Source organism: Phaethon aethereus, assembly GCF_964289735.1.
Source record: "Phaethon aethereus genome assembly, chromosome: 11".
NCBI classification, from domain to species: domain Eukaryota; kingdom Metazoa; phylum Chordata; class Aves; order Phaethontiformes; family Phaethontidae; genus Phaethon; species Phaethon aethereus.
The window spans coordinates 13,365,583-13,381,853 of NC_138587.1; the positions used below are offsets into that span (position 1 = coordinate 13,365,583).

The 16,271-nt window shown below is 47.4% G+C and overlaps 1 protein-coding gene across 1 annotated transcript in view; it reads right to left on the minus strand.

Moving 5' to 3' along the window:
* Window positions 1-4,079: 4,079 nt before the first annotated feature.
* MGLL (monoglyceride lipase) overlaps window positions 4,080-16,271 on the minus strand; it is a gene marked incomplete at its 3' end in the record, with an annotated part of 62,088 nt that continues 49,896 nt past the window's right edge. The window contains exons 5-7 of the mRNA XM_082004597.1: window positions 11,629-11,718; window positions 5,170-5,385; window positions 4,080-4,205 (exon numbers count right to left, since the gene is read on the minus strand). Coding sequence (XP_081860723.1) covers window positions 4,080-4,205; window positions 5,170-5,385; window positions 11,629-11,718 — 432 coding nt within the window. The remainder of the gene's footprint in view (window positions 4,206-5,169; window positions 5,386-11,628; window positions 11,719-16,271) is intronic.

Consider the following 16,271-nt stretch of genomic DNA (forward strand, 5'->3'; position numbering starts at 1 on the left):
CCTCAGCTACAATTTAAAAAAAAAAAAAGCAAGCTTTGACTCTGGGGAGGGTAGAGCTAGTTTTCCTTAGGACTACCCAGCCAGCCCTGCTGGGTGGAAGTTAGATGTAAAGACATCTTGCACCTGCAGTGCCCCAAGCTAGTTTTTTATTGTGCTGCTCTGGACTATAGCAAATAGTGGCGTGAGGCCATGGATTTCAGCGCTCTTGGAAAAGTCAACCTTGAAGCAGAAAGGGAACCTCAGGCCTCCATGAGACATGGCTGTCCCTGGATCCCTGGTCCACAGCGGCTGGGGAGCAGGTGCCGGCCATGCCGGTGATTCGGCAGCGCCCGGGGGCTGCAGCCCCCTCCTCCATAGGATGAATGGCAATTTAATCTCTCTCTGCATTTCCCTTCTCACCCTCCAGAGGGATGGCAGTCACCAATGATGCCCTCAAACACGCTCTGTTCAGAAAACATAACTTTATTATTAGTTGCAATATACATTGTATTCCTTTAAGAATCCTAAACTTGTATATGGTTTTTCCCACTGAAAATACATGTGTGTGTATATATGTTTTTATATATGTATGTATATAAATGTATTTTATTGAACTGGAACACAACGGAACAAGAGAGACAAGCTCAGAAATTGCTTGGAAAAGTAAGTGTGATCTCAATGGCTTTGTGCTGGCAGTGTGCTAAGGTGAGTGGTACAAAAGGAACGGGCCAAATAGAAAAGGTGATGGGTTAGGCAGTGGGGAACGGTCTCTCAGTGCTATAGGTGGTGATATATACAGTAGTTACACATTGCTATTGCTCAGTCACGAGTGCCACCTTTTCGCAAAGGCAGACCGGTGTCTGGTGCGGCTCCGCACAGCAACGTTCGTAAGGCCGGCTGTGCTCCCTGCAAATGGTACCTGCCATTTGAAAATAGAGTTTAATTACATTTCCCTTGGCAGCAGCTCTGCTCATTACTGCTCTGGTCAGCAAAGGAAGAACTCCTCTGGGGCATGGTGAAACCTAACCGTGTCAATATAAAGTAGCTTACAGGCAGGGTAAGGGATCAGCAACAGCAGCGAGAGCCGAAACGTGCCGGCTGAGCTGCGGCTGGTGCAAACCAGCATCTCTGCTGACCCCGGCTGACTTGCTCCCGGCTCCTTCCCTCCACACTCCTCGACTTGCTGCAACCGGGCTGCTCCCTCACCGCCCCGCAGCCCGCCTGGAGCGCGCTGCCGGCCAGGCTCCGGAGCCTTCGGGGCTTTTTTGGGGGTAGGTTTCCTTGTGTTCTTTCCCTCAGAATAAAATTCTTCAGAAGACTGGCTGAGGGCAGCAGTAACCCCTGCTGTGCCAGGGGCTTGGGGCTTATTTGGCTTTTTTGTTGTTGTTTGAACTTTTTGTTTGTTAACCTGAATTTCAAACACAGCTTCCCCAGGCCACATGCCATTGCTGAGCTTTGCAAGACAGAGGGACAAGCCTTCCCCAGATCAACGTAACTGGTTTCCTTTTATTTCTGCTGAGCTGCAGACGTTTCTTGGGTGAAAGGACACATCTCCTCAAAGGCACTGACCACGGACCTTCCTCTGCCTGAAGCCAGGTTGGAGGGAGCAGACGGGCTCTGACCTTCCTGCTGGAAGGTCACCTCCCTCCCCCCCACAAAGTGCTTTTCAATTTGGGAAGGGATGTAAAGAATGTGGGCATTGATTTACTCCTCCTGACTTCCTTGGGAAAAGTGCTTTCAAAAATCCCATCCTTAAATCATCTTCCTACAGCCCCCGCAGGGTCTGTCACCGCTGGATCACGCCTACTTGATTCCTGTTCCAGCTGAAGAGGCAGGTGAGGTTTATCACTGCTGTAGTGTTCCTCTTCTCGCTCCTTGTCTTTCCCCAGCAGCATCTGGCAAGGAGGGATCTTGCTCGGGCAAAAGAAGGCGCAACACGCCGGGCTGCGGGGAGATCTTGCAGGCGGCCTCTGCTTCGCCTCCTTCCCAAAGCAAGTGTCACCAGAGGTTTAGCAGAGGTTTGTGGGAACAGCTGATTGCACTGGAATAATGAATCCAAAGCTGGTGTTGCTGGGAGATCCACACCTCGTTCCTCTCTTTCGAGGCAAGAAAATACGAGTATGAAAGTGCCTGGATCAACCTGCATAAAAGCTTTCCTGGCTTGCGCCCCTTACAGGGCCATTACGAGGACGTAACCTGCATCCATACACCCGTCATCCACCCACGCTGCCGGGACCGACCGGGACCGAGCCCTGATTCTGACCATTATTGCACAAAGGTCCCTTTCCTGAATGCTGCCAGAAGTGGCTTCAAGGGGAGGAGAGGTGAGTGACCCCCCCGCGACCGCCGCAGGTCCCACTGCTGCCGGGGAAGGCACTAAGGGGGCTGGTCTGTCACGGGGGGAGATGCCCCACTCTCTCATAGTGCAACACTCGCAGGTGTTTTCTTCTTGCAAAACTGGAGGGAGAGGCGCAGGCTAAACCCCTTCCCTTGGGCTAGTGCTAAGAAGTGTGTTCACAATTAGGGCCATCACCCCGGACAAACTGAGCCGCACAGCCACGCTGCCATCGCTGCGCAGGTCTTGCTGTATCGATACAATGCCTCTGCTCCATAACTGGCTCTTGAGTCTTTCCTTTAGCCCTGCTGCTACCAGAGACCCAGGCAGCTCCAGGATTTGGCTTGTCTGCACCACTGGGCCGGTCCACAAGCTGCGCCGTGGCAGCTCGCACACCAGTGCCCCTGGATGCTCCCAGTGCAGCAAGGTAGATGCTGGATGGATGACTGCACCCTATGCTCTGCCTTCAGCTCCCCATGTTGTTTAGAGGGGTGAGCTTGTCCCCTCTGCTCAGTGATCTGCCCCACAAGTGGCTGTGCTGACTAGAAGGAGATTGGGATGAGCTTGGAAGGGATCTCTGTTCATGCTGTGGGTCTCCTGCTAAACCGGTGGACCATGAGGACACCCACTGCTAGTCCCCACCCACCAGATGCTCTGTGCTTCTCTCTAGCATTATTTTCAGGACGTTTTCCAACTGATGAAGGAAAACAACAGATTATGACTGTAAAGTTATGGTGAGAGGACTGGATCCCGGTGGGACAACATTATTCCTTGCCAAGAGAAGGAACAATTAACCCCTTCTTTAGACTCTCCTCCCATCTCTTCCCCAGCTCTCAGCCACCTCTATATACATCATATATTATATTACTATATTCTCTTATAACTTTGACTTTGCTTTTTCAGTTTCAGTAGCGCAAGTGATTAATTCCAAAAGAAAAAAAAGAAGGAAGGAAAAAAAGCAGCCCCGAGGAATATTTACAGAATAGTTCATTTTGCAGAGAAGATGAGGTTTGGCATTGGGAAAAGCACGGTTTTTGAATGTGCTAAGTGGGTTTGATTTCACATTCCTCCTGTCCCCTCTGGGATCCTGCTCTGACAATGAAAATTAAAGAGCTGTTCAACACGCTTTCCCCAAGTGCAAACTCGCAGAGGATGGGGGGGGGCTGCCTCTCTTTATGCTCTCCTCTGGCCTGGCCTGCTTATAAAGGCAGTATCCAAAGGCATCTGACCTTGAAAACCAGCCTTCCACCTTCAGGGACCTGCCAGCTCCATTTTCAGCCTCTCCTCGTTACCCAGCACCTTCGTTACGGCTCTCTTCTCAAGGACCAGGGCTTTTAAGGTACTGGATGGTGGGGAGAGGGGAGGGACTGTACGCACCTGGAAGCAAAACCGTGAAGTGGAAGATACTGACTTCTTTAACATACCAAAAATTATTGCAGTATAAATACACCCGTCACCCCAGCGAAAGCAGAGAAGGGGAAGGGATGGGGGGAGTTTGGTGGGTGAGGGGCATTTCAGTAAAGTCACCCGGCCTGGAAAGCTTTGGCAGCTGCTCCCAGAGCTCATTCTTCCCCAGATCAGGGCAATGGCCATCGACATCAGCAAATAATGCCCCACCCTGTGCCTCTCTCCCCACCCTCCCTTACGCTGTGCATGATAAAATATCCCAAGAGTCCCTCCACGTTAGATCTTGTCAGAGAGACCTCTATTAAGAAAAACATCTATTCCCAGAAAACCCCAGTAAGAGCTGCAAAAACAATTGCTCTTAAGCATGGCTGGTTTCCCCAGCTGCTGAGACCTTCTGGCCAATCCATGTTAGTATTTCTGTGAAGACAGAGGTAGAGACCTCGGGCAGCTCTTTGTGGAGGGCGTGATAGGCTTCCTCATACACCTGCAACCAGGGAGAGAGTGGAGATTAGCATAGAAAAAAAAATCTGCGCGAACAAAACAGCCTTCGGTCCCCTCTTGTCAACACCCACAGGTCCAACACGTCCTGCCCGCAGCTTGTTGGGTTTTCTTCCTAGATGTGGCAGGTTATGAAATCAAGGAGATGCCTTTGGCGGTGCTGGCCCTCCGCAAGCAGGAAGGCATTGGCATTGCAGCTTGATGTCTGCGTGTTACCGCAGGACCCTGCTGCCCCTTGGGGAGATGATAGTGCATGGCCCAACCCCATGCATTTCTTGCTTCCTATCCCACTAAGGAGGAGGAAATAGTTATCATGCCCTTGGAGTTTAAAGGACAATGGGGGATGTTCCCATCATGCCTTGTGCAACTTTACTCCTTTTATGCCCAGACTATCCAGTTATTTTTCCAGTGACAAAAGCTTTCCCTTGCTCTCCCTGTCTCTCTTTCAGGCTCATTCATGTGCTAACAATTGGTTAATCAGCTGTGGCTCTCTTGAAATGAGCAGATGTGAGGTGGCTTTTGTTGTGTGGCCTTTGGAAAGGGCCCCCTGCACCTTTACGTGCTGGGGCATGAGGTAAGATTGGTGTTCTCACAGTTGGTGGTGTTCAGAAGAGCTCTTGGGGTCAGCACTTCACCTGCTTATGAGCCTCGCTCTACTTCTACACCAAGTTGCTCATGCCCAAGAGACCCTCTAGGTCTTGAGACCATCCACCACCCCTTGCTCCCAGCCTGGCTGCAGCTGGTCAAAGGCCACCACACTGTGCAGAGGAGGGCTGTACTTGTGCTACCTCCTGGTGAAAGGGGCTGTAACCTGCTCGGTCTCACCAATGCATCAGTCCTGCTTTGCCTCCAGCTCTCTGAGCGCAGCAGGCTCCCTACCCCTCACAGTCACTCATTCTCAGGCCAACACTGACAGGATAATACCCTAAAAATGAAGAAAGTAAGATGACCTTGAGTGTTTTGTCCTGACTCTGCACTGTGTCCATCAGTAAATAGGATCCTTTGATATCACAGAGCTTGTCGGAAGAGCCGTGTAGCACCAGGATGGGCAAAGTCAGCTTGGGCAGAGCTCGCTCAATTCTAGCAATGGCATTCATCAGCTGGATGACAAAGGAGACCTTCATGCCACCGTGGTAGACCAGGGGATCGGATGTATAAGACTCTATCTGGCAAGATGAAAGAGGTAATTTAAGGTTAGCAATATTTCATGCAGAAAAGACAAAGCAGCTCAGCCTGGCGGTGAGGAGTCTCTTCCCTTGGCTTGCACAGTCATTTCCTACTCTGTCAGGACATCCTGCCATTAGACTCAAGGTCAAGATCTTTACTGTGGCTACCCAGAACTGCTCACACAACCTGGTTTACCCCATGCTGTGTGTTTCTCTCTTCTGTCACTAAAAAATATTCAAGCCAAAGCTCTTTCTGCAGGCAAACAACCACTGTTGGACAAAGACTGTTCCCATGGGGACACCTGCCTGCATTTTTCTGCTCTTTCTGTCCTTCTGTCACTCAAAGGTGACAGTCTCTTCTGCAGAGGGTTCTGCAGATTGCTTTATTTCAAAGTTGATATTGTCCAGGTCCTTATCCTCTCTGCTGAGGGCTCAGATGTTCTTCTCTTTCATCTTCCCTCTCCAGCGATGAAGACAGTGACCTACACCCACAGCCAACTGACACATCTGACTGCAAAGCACTCTTATGCTGAGGAGTCCTCTCCGGGTGCCAAGTGTGCACAGAGAAGGCAGCAAATGACAGTATTTGGTGGTAGGCAAAAAAAAGTCAACAACTTGCTTAGCCAGACTGTGAGAGGATAAAAATGTACAAGAGCTGGTGCAGAAATTTGCTAGGAATAAGCAGTTACTGCAGCAGGCAAATCTACAGTAAATATTTGTATACTGTACATGGAGACGGCCCACACAACCACTGCCATCTCAGTGTTTGCCAGAATGCTTTGTTTATGGGTTGGTCTCTGGCACAGCCTCCAGTTTCTCCCAACCCTGGCAGATGTTTTTAGAAATGGAGGTTATTTATAGGTTAGCCAAAAGCAGTCTCTTCCTCTCCTTGCAGGCAGTGGGGTCTGTTCAAATTCTCCTTTGCTTTGCAGAAACTTGAGGCCCTCTTGCTGCTGCACGTGCCTGCCCTGGGGGGACCATGGGTGGTAGACGACCCACAAGGCCACTCCAGGGACGTGTAGCTATGCGTAGGCATAGGCACAGACGTGCACTGTACCAGGACAGTGTGGCCTGCCTGGTCCCCACCGAGAAGCCAGAAAGGCTTTGGGGTGGATTCTTTGTTCATCTCCCCAGGAGATGAGATTATCAGGCTGGCAGAAGGGAACTACATGGTGGGGCTGATTAAGGCCCTCATTGCGTTTTGGCCTCTCTGCAAGATCTGTGGTTGTTCAGTCTGGAGAAGAGGAGGCTGAGGGGAGACCTCATCGCTCTCTACAACTACCTGAAAGGGGGTTGTGGCGAGGTGGGTGTTGGTCTCTTCTCCCAAGTAACTAGTGATAGGACAAGAGGAAATGGCCTCAAGTTGGGCCAGGGGAGGTTTAGACTAGATATTAGGGAAAATTTCTTTATGGAGAGAGTGGTCAAGCATTGGAACAGGCTGCCCAGGGAGGTGGTGGAGTCACCATCACTGGAAGTGTTCAAAAAATGTGCCAACTGCTGCAGCATGGTGGTGTTGGGGTGATGGTTGGACGTGATGACGTTAAAGGTCTTTTCCAACCTTAATGATTCTGTGATCATGGCTACTCTGAAGTGACAGGTAGTTTTTGGCAGGGAGACGAACATAACAGTCTCTCACCACAGGATCTTACCTCCAGTATCTTCCTTTCAAAGAAGCAAGTGCCCACACATGCTGAGGGTTTAGAAAACTGTAAGAGGCCGCTGCAAAGATGAGACTGCAGTTACGGTAAAAGGATCCACTCTGAAGACATGCGGAGCATCCTCCGCTCCTGCTAAAGGCCTTAGGAAGCAAAGAGGCTGAACAGCACGTGGTCCTCCTGGCTCCACACGGACTCTCCTAGTGCCCGACCAGCTTGTTGGTTCCTCCACCCACAACCTGCAACCCCTACACTGCTCAGCCCATCTGTCTGCCATACCTTCCTTGCTCTGCAAAGTGCTTCAAAAGGACAAGAAGCTGCCTGTATTTCGAAAGAAGCATCCTCTCGTGACCATGCTCATGGAAAAAGTTCAGCTTTGACTTCCAAAGCACCAACCACAACACAACACACAACACTTCGCTAGCTGTCCTGTTGACAGCTGGGTGTACCCTGATATTTTCAGCCAAACGTGTTGACTTTTCATCAGGATTTTGAGCTAAACCACTGTGTTGCACTTAGCAACTAGCTTCAGCCTAATCTGGGAGTTACTTGTCTGGATCTATGTCACATTGCTGTGTTAAAGCAACACAGCTTTGAGATGGCTTTCTTTTTACTTTTCAGTCTTTTTTTTTTTAATGGAAGGCAACAAACGAGAGACTTTGCAGGAGGTGGAATCAGAAGGGGTAGGTGAATGGATTGACAGAAGTTCCCTTCCCGCGGAGTAAAACGATGTTGATGAATTCCTGTGAGCTGGCCCCCTCCCCAGCCCCATAAATGCTACGAGAATGACCTAATGGGCTTCTTTCTTTCTCTCGTTCTTTTCTGAAAGAATAGAGATTTTTTAGCTACTGAACAGCCAGAAAATATTTTTGTGTAGATGATGGGAGGGGAAAAAATAAGTCAGGACTGTTGGGGGAGGATCCTGTTCCCAGTCCATGAACAGGAACCCTTGTCAGAGTTAATGTTCAGTGCATGGGGTGAGTGCAAAGCAGCAGCTTGCTGGGGAAAGAGGAGAAGACAGGGAATGGGCTGTATATTCTGCAAGCTATAAACTGCAAACCCTGCGAGCCCAGAGCTCCCGTTAGCACGCCGAGCTCCGGGCCAGCGGGAGCAAGCAAGTGAGGGTGTCCCCAGGAGAGCCTGCGACTGCTTCCAGCCATGGTCCAGTGAAGGCTCTGCACAGACCATCACAAACAGGTCTTTTTTTCTCTTTACGTAATCCTCAGACAGAAGCAACCATCAGGGCTCCTGCTGCATTCTGTTCCCCCGCTTAGAGGTCTGTGTCTTCCCTTTGCATTTTGCAGAGCAATAAATTCATTATAAGGTAATTACAGCCTCATCCCATGTGGACTCTGCAGGAACAAGACTGAAGTCAGTGGGACTGTTCCACTGAATTATATGACAGCTAACAAAGAGTAATGGGGTAAAGAGGTGCCTGCCCCTGTGACGTTATTCCTCTTTGGAATAACAAGACTGGGGTTTTAAGTTTGCTTTTTGCTCTCTTTTGTGTCTCTTGTATTTGTTATAGCAAGCAGATCAAACAAACATCTCCATACCATCCTGTGTTTCAGTCCCTGTACCCTGAGGACAGCCTGCTGGGAACACAAACTCATCAGGAAATTCTTGGATGATGTCCCAAAAATATTTCTAGAGAATAGAAAGTTGGTATGGCAGGAGAATATGTTTAACGTATAAATAATGGATGTATCCAGCACATTGTGCGCTTTGAAGCTGTGCGTCTTGAGTCCAAAAGGAGGGTGGAGTGTGCGTTAGATGCTGTGTTGTCTTCAGTAAGAGCCTGGAGCCCCAGCTCCTGGTGTTTGAAGATGGTCAGGAAAGCGCTTTACATCACAGTCCACAGCTGCTATGTCAGCTCTGTGTTCACTTGCAGATGTGCAGGCAGCACAGCAAGGACGGGCTTGTTGTCTCGTTTGGAAGACTACTCCATTATAAGCAGACTTTAATGAAGCAGATCTACATTTTTATCCAGTGCAAAAGGCTTTGCCCTGCTCCACGGAAAGAGAAAGGGCAGAGGAAAAACAAAATGCTCAAAGGAAGCTCTTGAGACTTGGAGCTTCATAGAGCAGTGGGAGCAGCAGCAAATATTTGGGTAGAAAGACAATACAATAGCATTTATTATAAACTATGTCCAGTGGTTGCTGTGGACCTAACATCCTAACATCACCGCAACATCAGAATGCTCAGTCAATATTGTGTACCAGATTAAGGGAGCTCACTGGCACTTTTCTAAATTCATTGTTATTTGGGATGTCCCCACATCAGCACTTTTCTCCTGTAAAGCTATTTAGTGCAGCACTAGCATCTTCCAGCAGAAGATCCAGCTGTCGGGGACAGTATATTTAAAACTGCTACCCTTAAGGACCAGCTGTGGCACAGAGTTCAAGTGCCACACAACAAACCAGTGCAGAATCATAGAATGATGGAAACTTTGGTTTGAAAGGGACCTTTTAAGGTCATCTAGTCCAATCCCCCTGCAGTAAGCAGGGGCATCTTCAACTACATCAGGTTGCTCAGAGCCCCGTCCCACCTGACCTTGACTGTTTCCAGGGATGGGGCATCTACCACCTCTCTGTGCCAGTGTTTCACCACCCTTATTGTTAAAAATTTCTTTCTTATATCTAGTCTGAATCTACGCTCCTTTACTTTAAAACCATTACCCTGCGTCCTATCGCGACAGACCCTGCTAAAAAGTCTCTCCCCATCTTTCTTACAGGCCCCCTTTACGTACTGGAAGGTGTCCCTGGAGCCTTCTCTTCTCCAGGCTCAACCACCCCAACTCTCAGAAGGCGGCAAAGACCCATGTGTCCCAGCCATGCTCACTCTTCAGATGGGGGTAACACTCAAATTCCTCTCCTCCTCCAGAGCACTGATTGCTCTTATCCTCTAAATACAAATGCAGAAGTGAAAATTTTCCTCCATGTGATTTTAGTGAATTAGTTCTCTAATTTAAACCTTTTCTCTGAATTATATGCAACAAATTATGGCAACTGAATGTAATTAAGAGCAGGTTTCCAGAGCTTGCCTGGCATTAGCCTTCTTCCCAAGTATGTATTTTGTGCAGCCTCATATGGTGCTTAAGAACATCTGTCATATGTTGTATCAGTGGATGCAGATGAACTCACTCCATGCTCATCCTGACAGTTTCCTAGGACCTACTTTGTCTTCCTTTTCTCAGCTGTTTGAATCTTTCTGCCTTCAGCTCTGTGAAATGTTATGCTCTATTCACAGATAAGGAAACTGAAAGTCATTGGACCAAAAAACTCTTTGGCAGAGCCAAGAAACAACCCTGAACGCTTTATGGCTATTCTGGGAGACCCTTTGCTTTCCAGTTTACTGAATGGGTGAGTCAAAGAGGTGGGATATGCCGAGGCTGAATGCCTTGCACTCACAGAGCTGCTGACACTGCCTTTGCTCCTGATCCTTTCAGCTTCAATTCCAATGCCTGTCAAGCTGCCTCCCCAGCGGAAGGCAATTTATTAATTTCTACCTAAGATACGAACCATTGCATGAACACCAGGAAAAATGACAGCATCTGTCAGTGAGATGTGAGCTGATGTGGGAGCACAGGAACAACTGACCACTACACCAGCGAAGCTCTCCTGCTCTTGACACACACTTGGGTGCCATTTTCTATTGTTCAAGTTGATTTCTGAAATGCCTCAAGTTCTGGGTCCAGCCAAAGCATCTTTATTCACTTACAGTTCGTTTCTCCCTCCTTTCACTCCTCCCACAACACTGAGAAGGAAAAAACTTCATTATGTGTTGTTGCCGCAGGTGCAATGATACCTGGTTTTGCCAGTGACGGCACGAACAGGCTGCAACAGTTATCACTAGGAGTGGGAATGAATGGGAGAAGAGTCCCAACTGGTGGTGACACTACAAAAATCTCACTCTTAGCAGCTCCACGCACGGTCGCACTGGTGGAGCTGGAATTGGGTTGTTGCACGGCTGCTTCAACTGCAGTTAGTTTAAGTATTATTCTCGGGCACAGCAAGAGTACATCATTTGTTCGGAAAGGCTGTAGCAGAGCCAGCGTGTTATCCAAAACCTTGCAGCAAGGTCTTTGGGGCAAGCATGCTCTCTTCCTCTGAATGCATTCAGCACAACACGATCCTGGTTTGCAAGCAGCAGAACAAATCTCCAGGACTGTAGGGTTTTGCACGGTTTTGCTGCAAAGAGCAGCGGTAGAAAAGTTGACTTTAGCAGTGTGTTTGCAACCTGTACGAGTTGGTTTTGCCACTGTAATGGGCAGTGGTGGTGCAGCAGAGACAAACACGGTTCCTATGTGCTTTCTACCACAACCATAGCACAGGACTCTGTTGTGTCTTGCACCCAGAGCGGCTGCGGGTGCAAGATGCACCAAAGGGATGAACAGCTGATTTCCCACAGTTTTTCTGCTATGTGCAGTCAGTTCCACTGAGTTCAGAGATGTTTCACCTTTTTACAGCAGCATAGATCTTGCCCTCGTGATTTAGCAAAACACTTGGGTGTTTTTTTAAAGAGAAATGGCAGGACTGGGACGAGATACCAACTATGCAGTGACTTTAAATGGCATTAAGGTTCTCACCTCCTTCTTGTTCCGGGAAATTGCATTTGGATCTATTGATCCCAGTGACAGGTTTGGGAGAACAAAGTTGAGCACTTTCGCTGCAAAAACCTGTGGGAGAGGAAAGCAAGCAGTTAAAGAGCTAGTTAGAGCAAGAGAGATAACATAGAGGGCCAAATCCTGAGCTGATGGGTATCCACATGTAAGTTAAACGGTTGAGAAATGTCAACTGACACCGGAGAAAGATCTATCCTGTATTTAAAAGATTTCTGTTAAAGTGTTTAAACTGGTCCCAGGCTCAAGGAGTGAGTGTGCTAGTCTGAAATGCTGTCAGCTGTCCCTCCACATGCAACATCACAACTTCATTGTACTCTGCCATTTTCTCATTCTCAAGTTAATTTCTAAAAAGGCCTCAGTTAAGCACTTTGATAGGAAAAAGCCATTTCCAGCCTTCGGAAGGGCTGCGTTTTGTTGTTTTGCTGCCCTTTTCTTGCTGCCACAGCCTTCATTTGAGGCTGCAGTGCGTAAGCGATGTTCAGTGTAATTTGCGGTAGTTGCCTAGGCTGCACTCTTTTTGATAAGCATATTCTCTGGGGAACCTGTAAATAAGCAACAGCAAAATGTGCATGCAGTGGCTAAGGAAATCCATTGCTCGCTTGTCTCCTGGGAAGGAAACACAAAAGCATTCAGCAGCCCAGGCTTGAAACCGCTGGCAGAAGAAAGGATACTCTCTTTCATGCACGTTGATACCGGGGTTCTGCTCTGATCTTTGATAGCTGTCTTTAATTAAGTGATCACCACTTAAGTCAGAAATCATGTAATTAGTGTTTGTTGGTCTTTTATGGCCCTTTCGTGTTCACAGCTAACACTTGCAGGTAGGCTGTCACCTATGTTCTCTGTTTCTGCTGCTGTGTAATCACTTCTGAAGCACTCCCTGGCATTTCAGATCTCAGATGATACATGACAGAGTCATTATGATATTAGAGGAATAACACAAGGTTGAAGTCAAAGTCATCCAGGAGTGCAAGGCAGCAAAGACTCACAGCAGATTCGAGAACACGTGTGTACCTTGGGGCGGATGTGACTGGGAACTGGTGTCACTGTCTACCAGTCTACTGAGCCCCTCACTGGCTATGGCACTGTGTCAGCAAAATTAATTTCTGCTCTGGTCTCTGGAGATAGACTAGTACATTAACATACCCACACCGATGCAAGTATGAGTTTATGATGCAAACAAGCTGGAATGGGGTTTTCTTTGTTTTGTGTTAATTCCAGGCAGTGATGATTTGAGGAATCATCTTCACGAATCCTAGGCAAGGTTAAGGACTCTGTGCGCTGACACCAGTTTTGCTTCTCTGAAACCGCTTATGATGACCCAGATATATGCCAAGTAACTTTATATACCTAGCTGAAGTATTTAACTTAGAACAAGTGTAATTGTCCTAGGTTTTCTTTACAGAGTATGGGGAGTGAGAGAAACACCTCCCAGAACACCTCTAAGATCTGAATAATGGTCTGGAAGTGCTTGTCTCCACAGAGTATCACAACTAAGGCAATTAGGCTGCCCTAAAATTGGAGCCTGAGTTAAGAGCTAGGGAGAGTTCTTATGCCTAAAGATTGCTTATCCAAGAGGAAATACCTTGGCATGAGAGGTTAGCTGATGCTCTCTCAAGATCTATTCAGAGTATTGGCCACAAGATCAGTATGTTGATATTAAGGCCACAAATATTTAGGTCCAAGATGGCACGTAAAAGAGTAAAAGATGGCAGGGTTTTTGGAAGATGTGGGCTTTGCTTACTTTTAAATTTGGCTGAAGAAGGAAGTTAGTTGACATACGCTCAAATTCCAGAAGACGATGTGATTTTGATGGGGATTCTGCTCTGTGTCTGCTTGGTACATGTGTGAATATTTATATTGCCAAAGATCTGCAATAGGGATTTTGCAGAAGGAGCCTAACGTAGAATCTTCTTCCCATATGAGCAACAATACACCAGCCTAATGATATGCTGAAGGCAGGGAAGGTGTGACAAGGAAAGGAGAACTACATATATGCTCTTTCTCAGGCTCCTCTTTGTTGGAGACAGGCCAGACAGCCTTTTGTCAGATTCAGTATGGCCATTTTTCTGTTCGAATGATATATGCTTATCGTCCCAACCCCACTGCCTACTGATGACCTCGCCTCCGTGACGTGCTTTGGAAACGTCCTTGAAGTTTTTGCATGTATCTGGAGTTTTGCCAAACTGAGTCACAAGCTGACTGCTAAACTGCCACAGAGATAGGGCTGGCTTCTGACCACAAGTATAGCAGCACGTACCGTCCCGGGTTAGTGATATCGGTGAATCATTTCTGGTGTTCAGAAATGCAGAAATGTTCAGCACCAGGCCCTCTACACAGACATGTCACATGTACTTATACACACATATATATACTCCCTGTGTGCATAAAGTCTCTTATTTATGCACAGACAGAACTAACCTTGGTCTATAGGACTGATCGTGAAAGGACTCTGCCACCATCCTTCAAAGGGTCTTCAGATCTGCAGGAAATGCTCCATTCCCTCCAACATGTAGTACACCCTCAAAATTCAGATGTAATTTTGATGATTCTTGGAGGCAAGGTCACGGACAGAAAAACCCAGTTTTATGTTATAATAAAAAATTCAGGAAGTTCCCCCAGGCCTTCACTGATTTTGCGAGCACTGCGATTCAGCTTGTGACATGCCCGACTTTAATTAAAAGCCGTGTTGTTGAAGTGCTGGCTATAGCTGATACCTGAAGAGTTTATCTCCCTGTTGGTTCGAAGTAGCAATGTTGGTTCTTGAGACAATAGCTCCCAAATGATCAAGAACGGGTCATGCAGTGATGGGGGTATTACCGGTTGGGCTGAGGATGATGCTACAGAGCAGCGGTTGTTACCGCTGCTCAAGGCCACCGCAGGTGTGTGAAATACTAACGGTGTTCAAATCCAGCCCTTCCCTGTCTATGAAGAAGATCTCAGGATAAGATTGAAATAGATGGCTGAACATTGCCTCTTGACTGGAAGTGTAACTTAAAGCTGATTTCATGGTTTTTGCGCTAGTTTAACTGTACGTGTGCTTTGCAGCGTAGACGCTGCTCTTCTGAATGGAGCAATCCCTGTTCCCTGCACACCTTGACGTGCTTATTTCTCTCCCCCATGACCTCTACTTGCCAAACTGCTTGTGTGAATGCCCTTTAGTTCCTTTCAGATGCAAATGAGCTGGATTTAAAAAAAGGTGTTGTTTGAACCGGTTAAGCTGGGCAGGTTCCTTTAGCTGAGCTGAAAAGTCTCTGGAAGAGACGCTGTGATGAGCTACAGGGATGAGGTTGAGAGCAACTGAACAGTGTTAACAGAGAGATATGGTATCAGGGATGCGACATGATATATATTAGACACAGTGTCTCCATACCTGGGTACCAAACGAATTCATGTATCTTTGCGTGAACCTGATGACTAACTTCTCTGCTAAACTGGAAAGACCAGAGTAAAGCCAAAATAAGGGGTTTTAATATAATACTTTCTTCCAGTCTGTAACTTTAGAAATAGTTCTCTGCACTGTTACTGGGTGCAGATTCAGGCTGAACGACTGGGAGACCCTCAGGTACTGGAACAACCTGATGTTCAGTCGAGTTGGAAAGCAATAGATGGAAAACACAAAAAGTAGAGACAATATTGTGTACTGAGTCCTTAAGGAATAGGCTGAGTGTTAGTATAGGATTAATCATTAGGGACTATTTCCTCAGGGTTGTCCTACCCACCCGATTTCAAAGCATTCAATAGCAGAAATGTAGTGGGAGTTACTTTTTTACCTTTACTCTGTGCTTTGCCAGCATATGTGACTCCCGTCTCTTTGCATCCTTTGACATTTTGAATATTCAGAGCCAAATTTTGTCCAGATTAGTTGAGAAGAAGAGGGGTAAAGCAGCCTCTCTCTTCACTGGGTTTGAAGCAAGTAGGTCAATGCTTCTATCAGGACACGGGATTTATGGGGCATTGATGAAATTGTGTGTCTGCAAAGAGCAGAATTTGTTTTCCCACGCGTAGTCTGCAAACATGCTGCATTGCTGCTGCTGCCAGGGCTCGTTTCTGCTGCAGCGTGGGACGGTATTTCTAAGACCGACTGGAGGGGCTCAGTGTGTAATCTGGCCCACAGTTAGTGTTGCCCTGAGCCCTCATTTGTTTAGGCCAAGGTAAATTCTTGCTCAGCTGGAAACTTCCCCAGCAAAGGGATGAATGCAACAGTCCTTGGGAAATGGCCCAGGGCTGAGAAGTCATATCAGTTCCAAGGGAAAACCAAAGCCTTTGTGCCTCAGAGGCACAAACACCGATGAAATGGTTTTTGGCTCTCAGAGGGAAAAAAAGCACACAAGTGTTCTCAGCTCAGCTTTATGGGAAAAAGTGGCTTACGCAGGAATACTCCATTTTCACTCCTTCCTCTTGAAAACACTTTTTCAATTCCAGGACTGATTTCAACTAAATTTGACAGAGCAGAGATATTCCAGGAATAATTAATTTTTTATCAGTTTTGAGACGCAACAGTAGATTTGAAAGAGAAAGAAGCTCGCTGTGCACTTTTATTATTGCATGCGAGAGACTCCAGGAAAGGGACTGTATAAACATCTCCACAATGCTTCAGTTAGAGATTA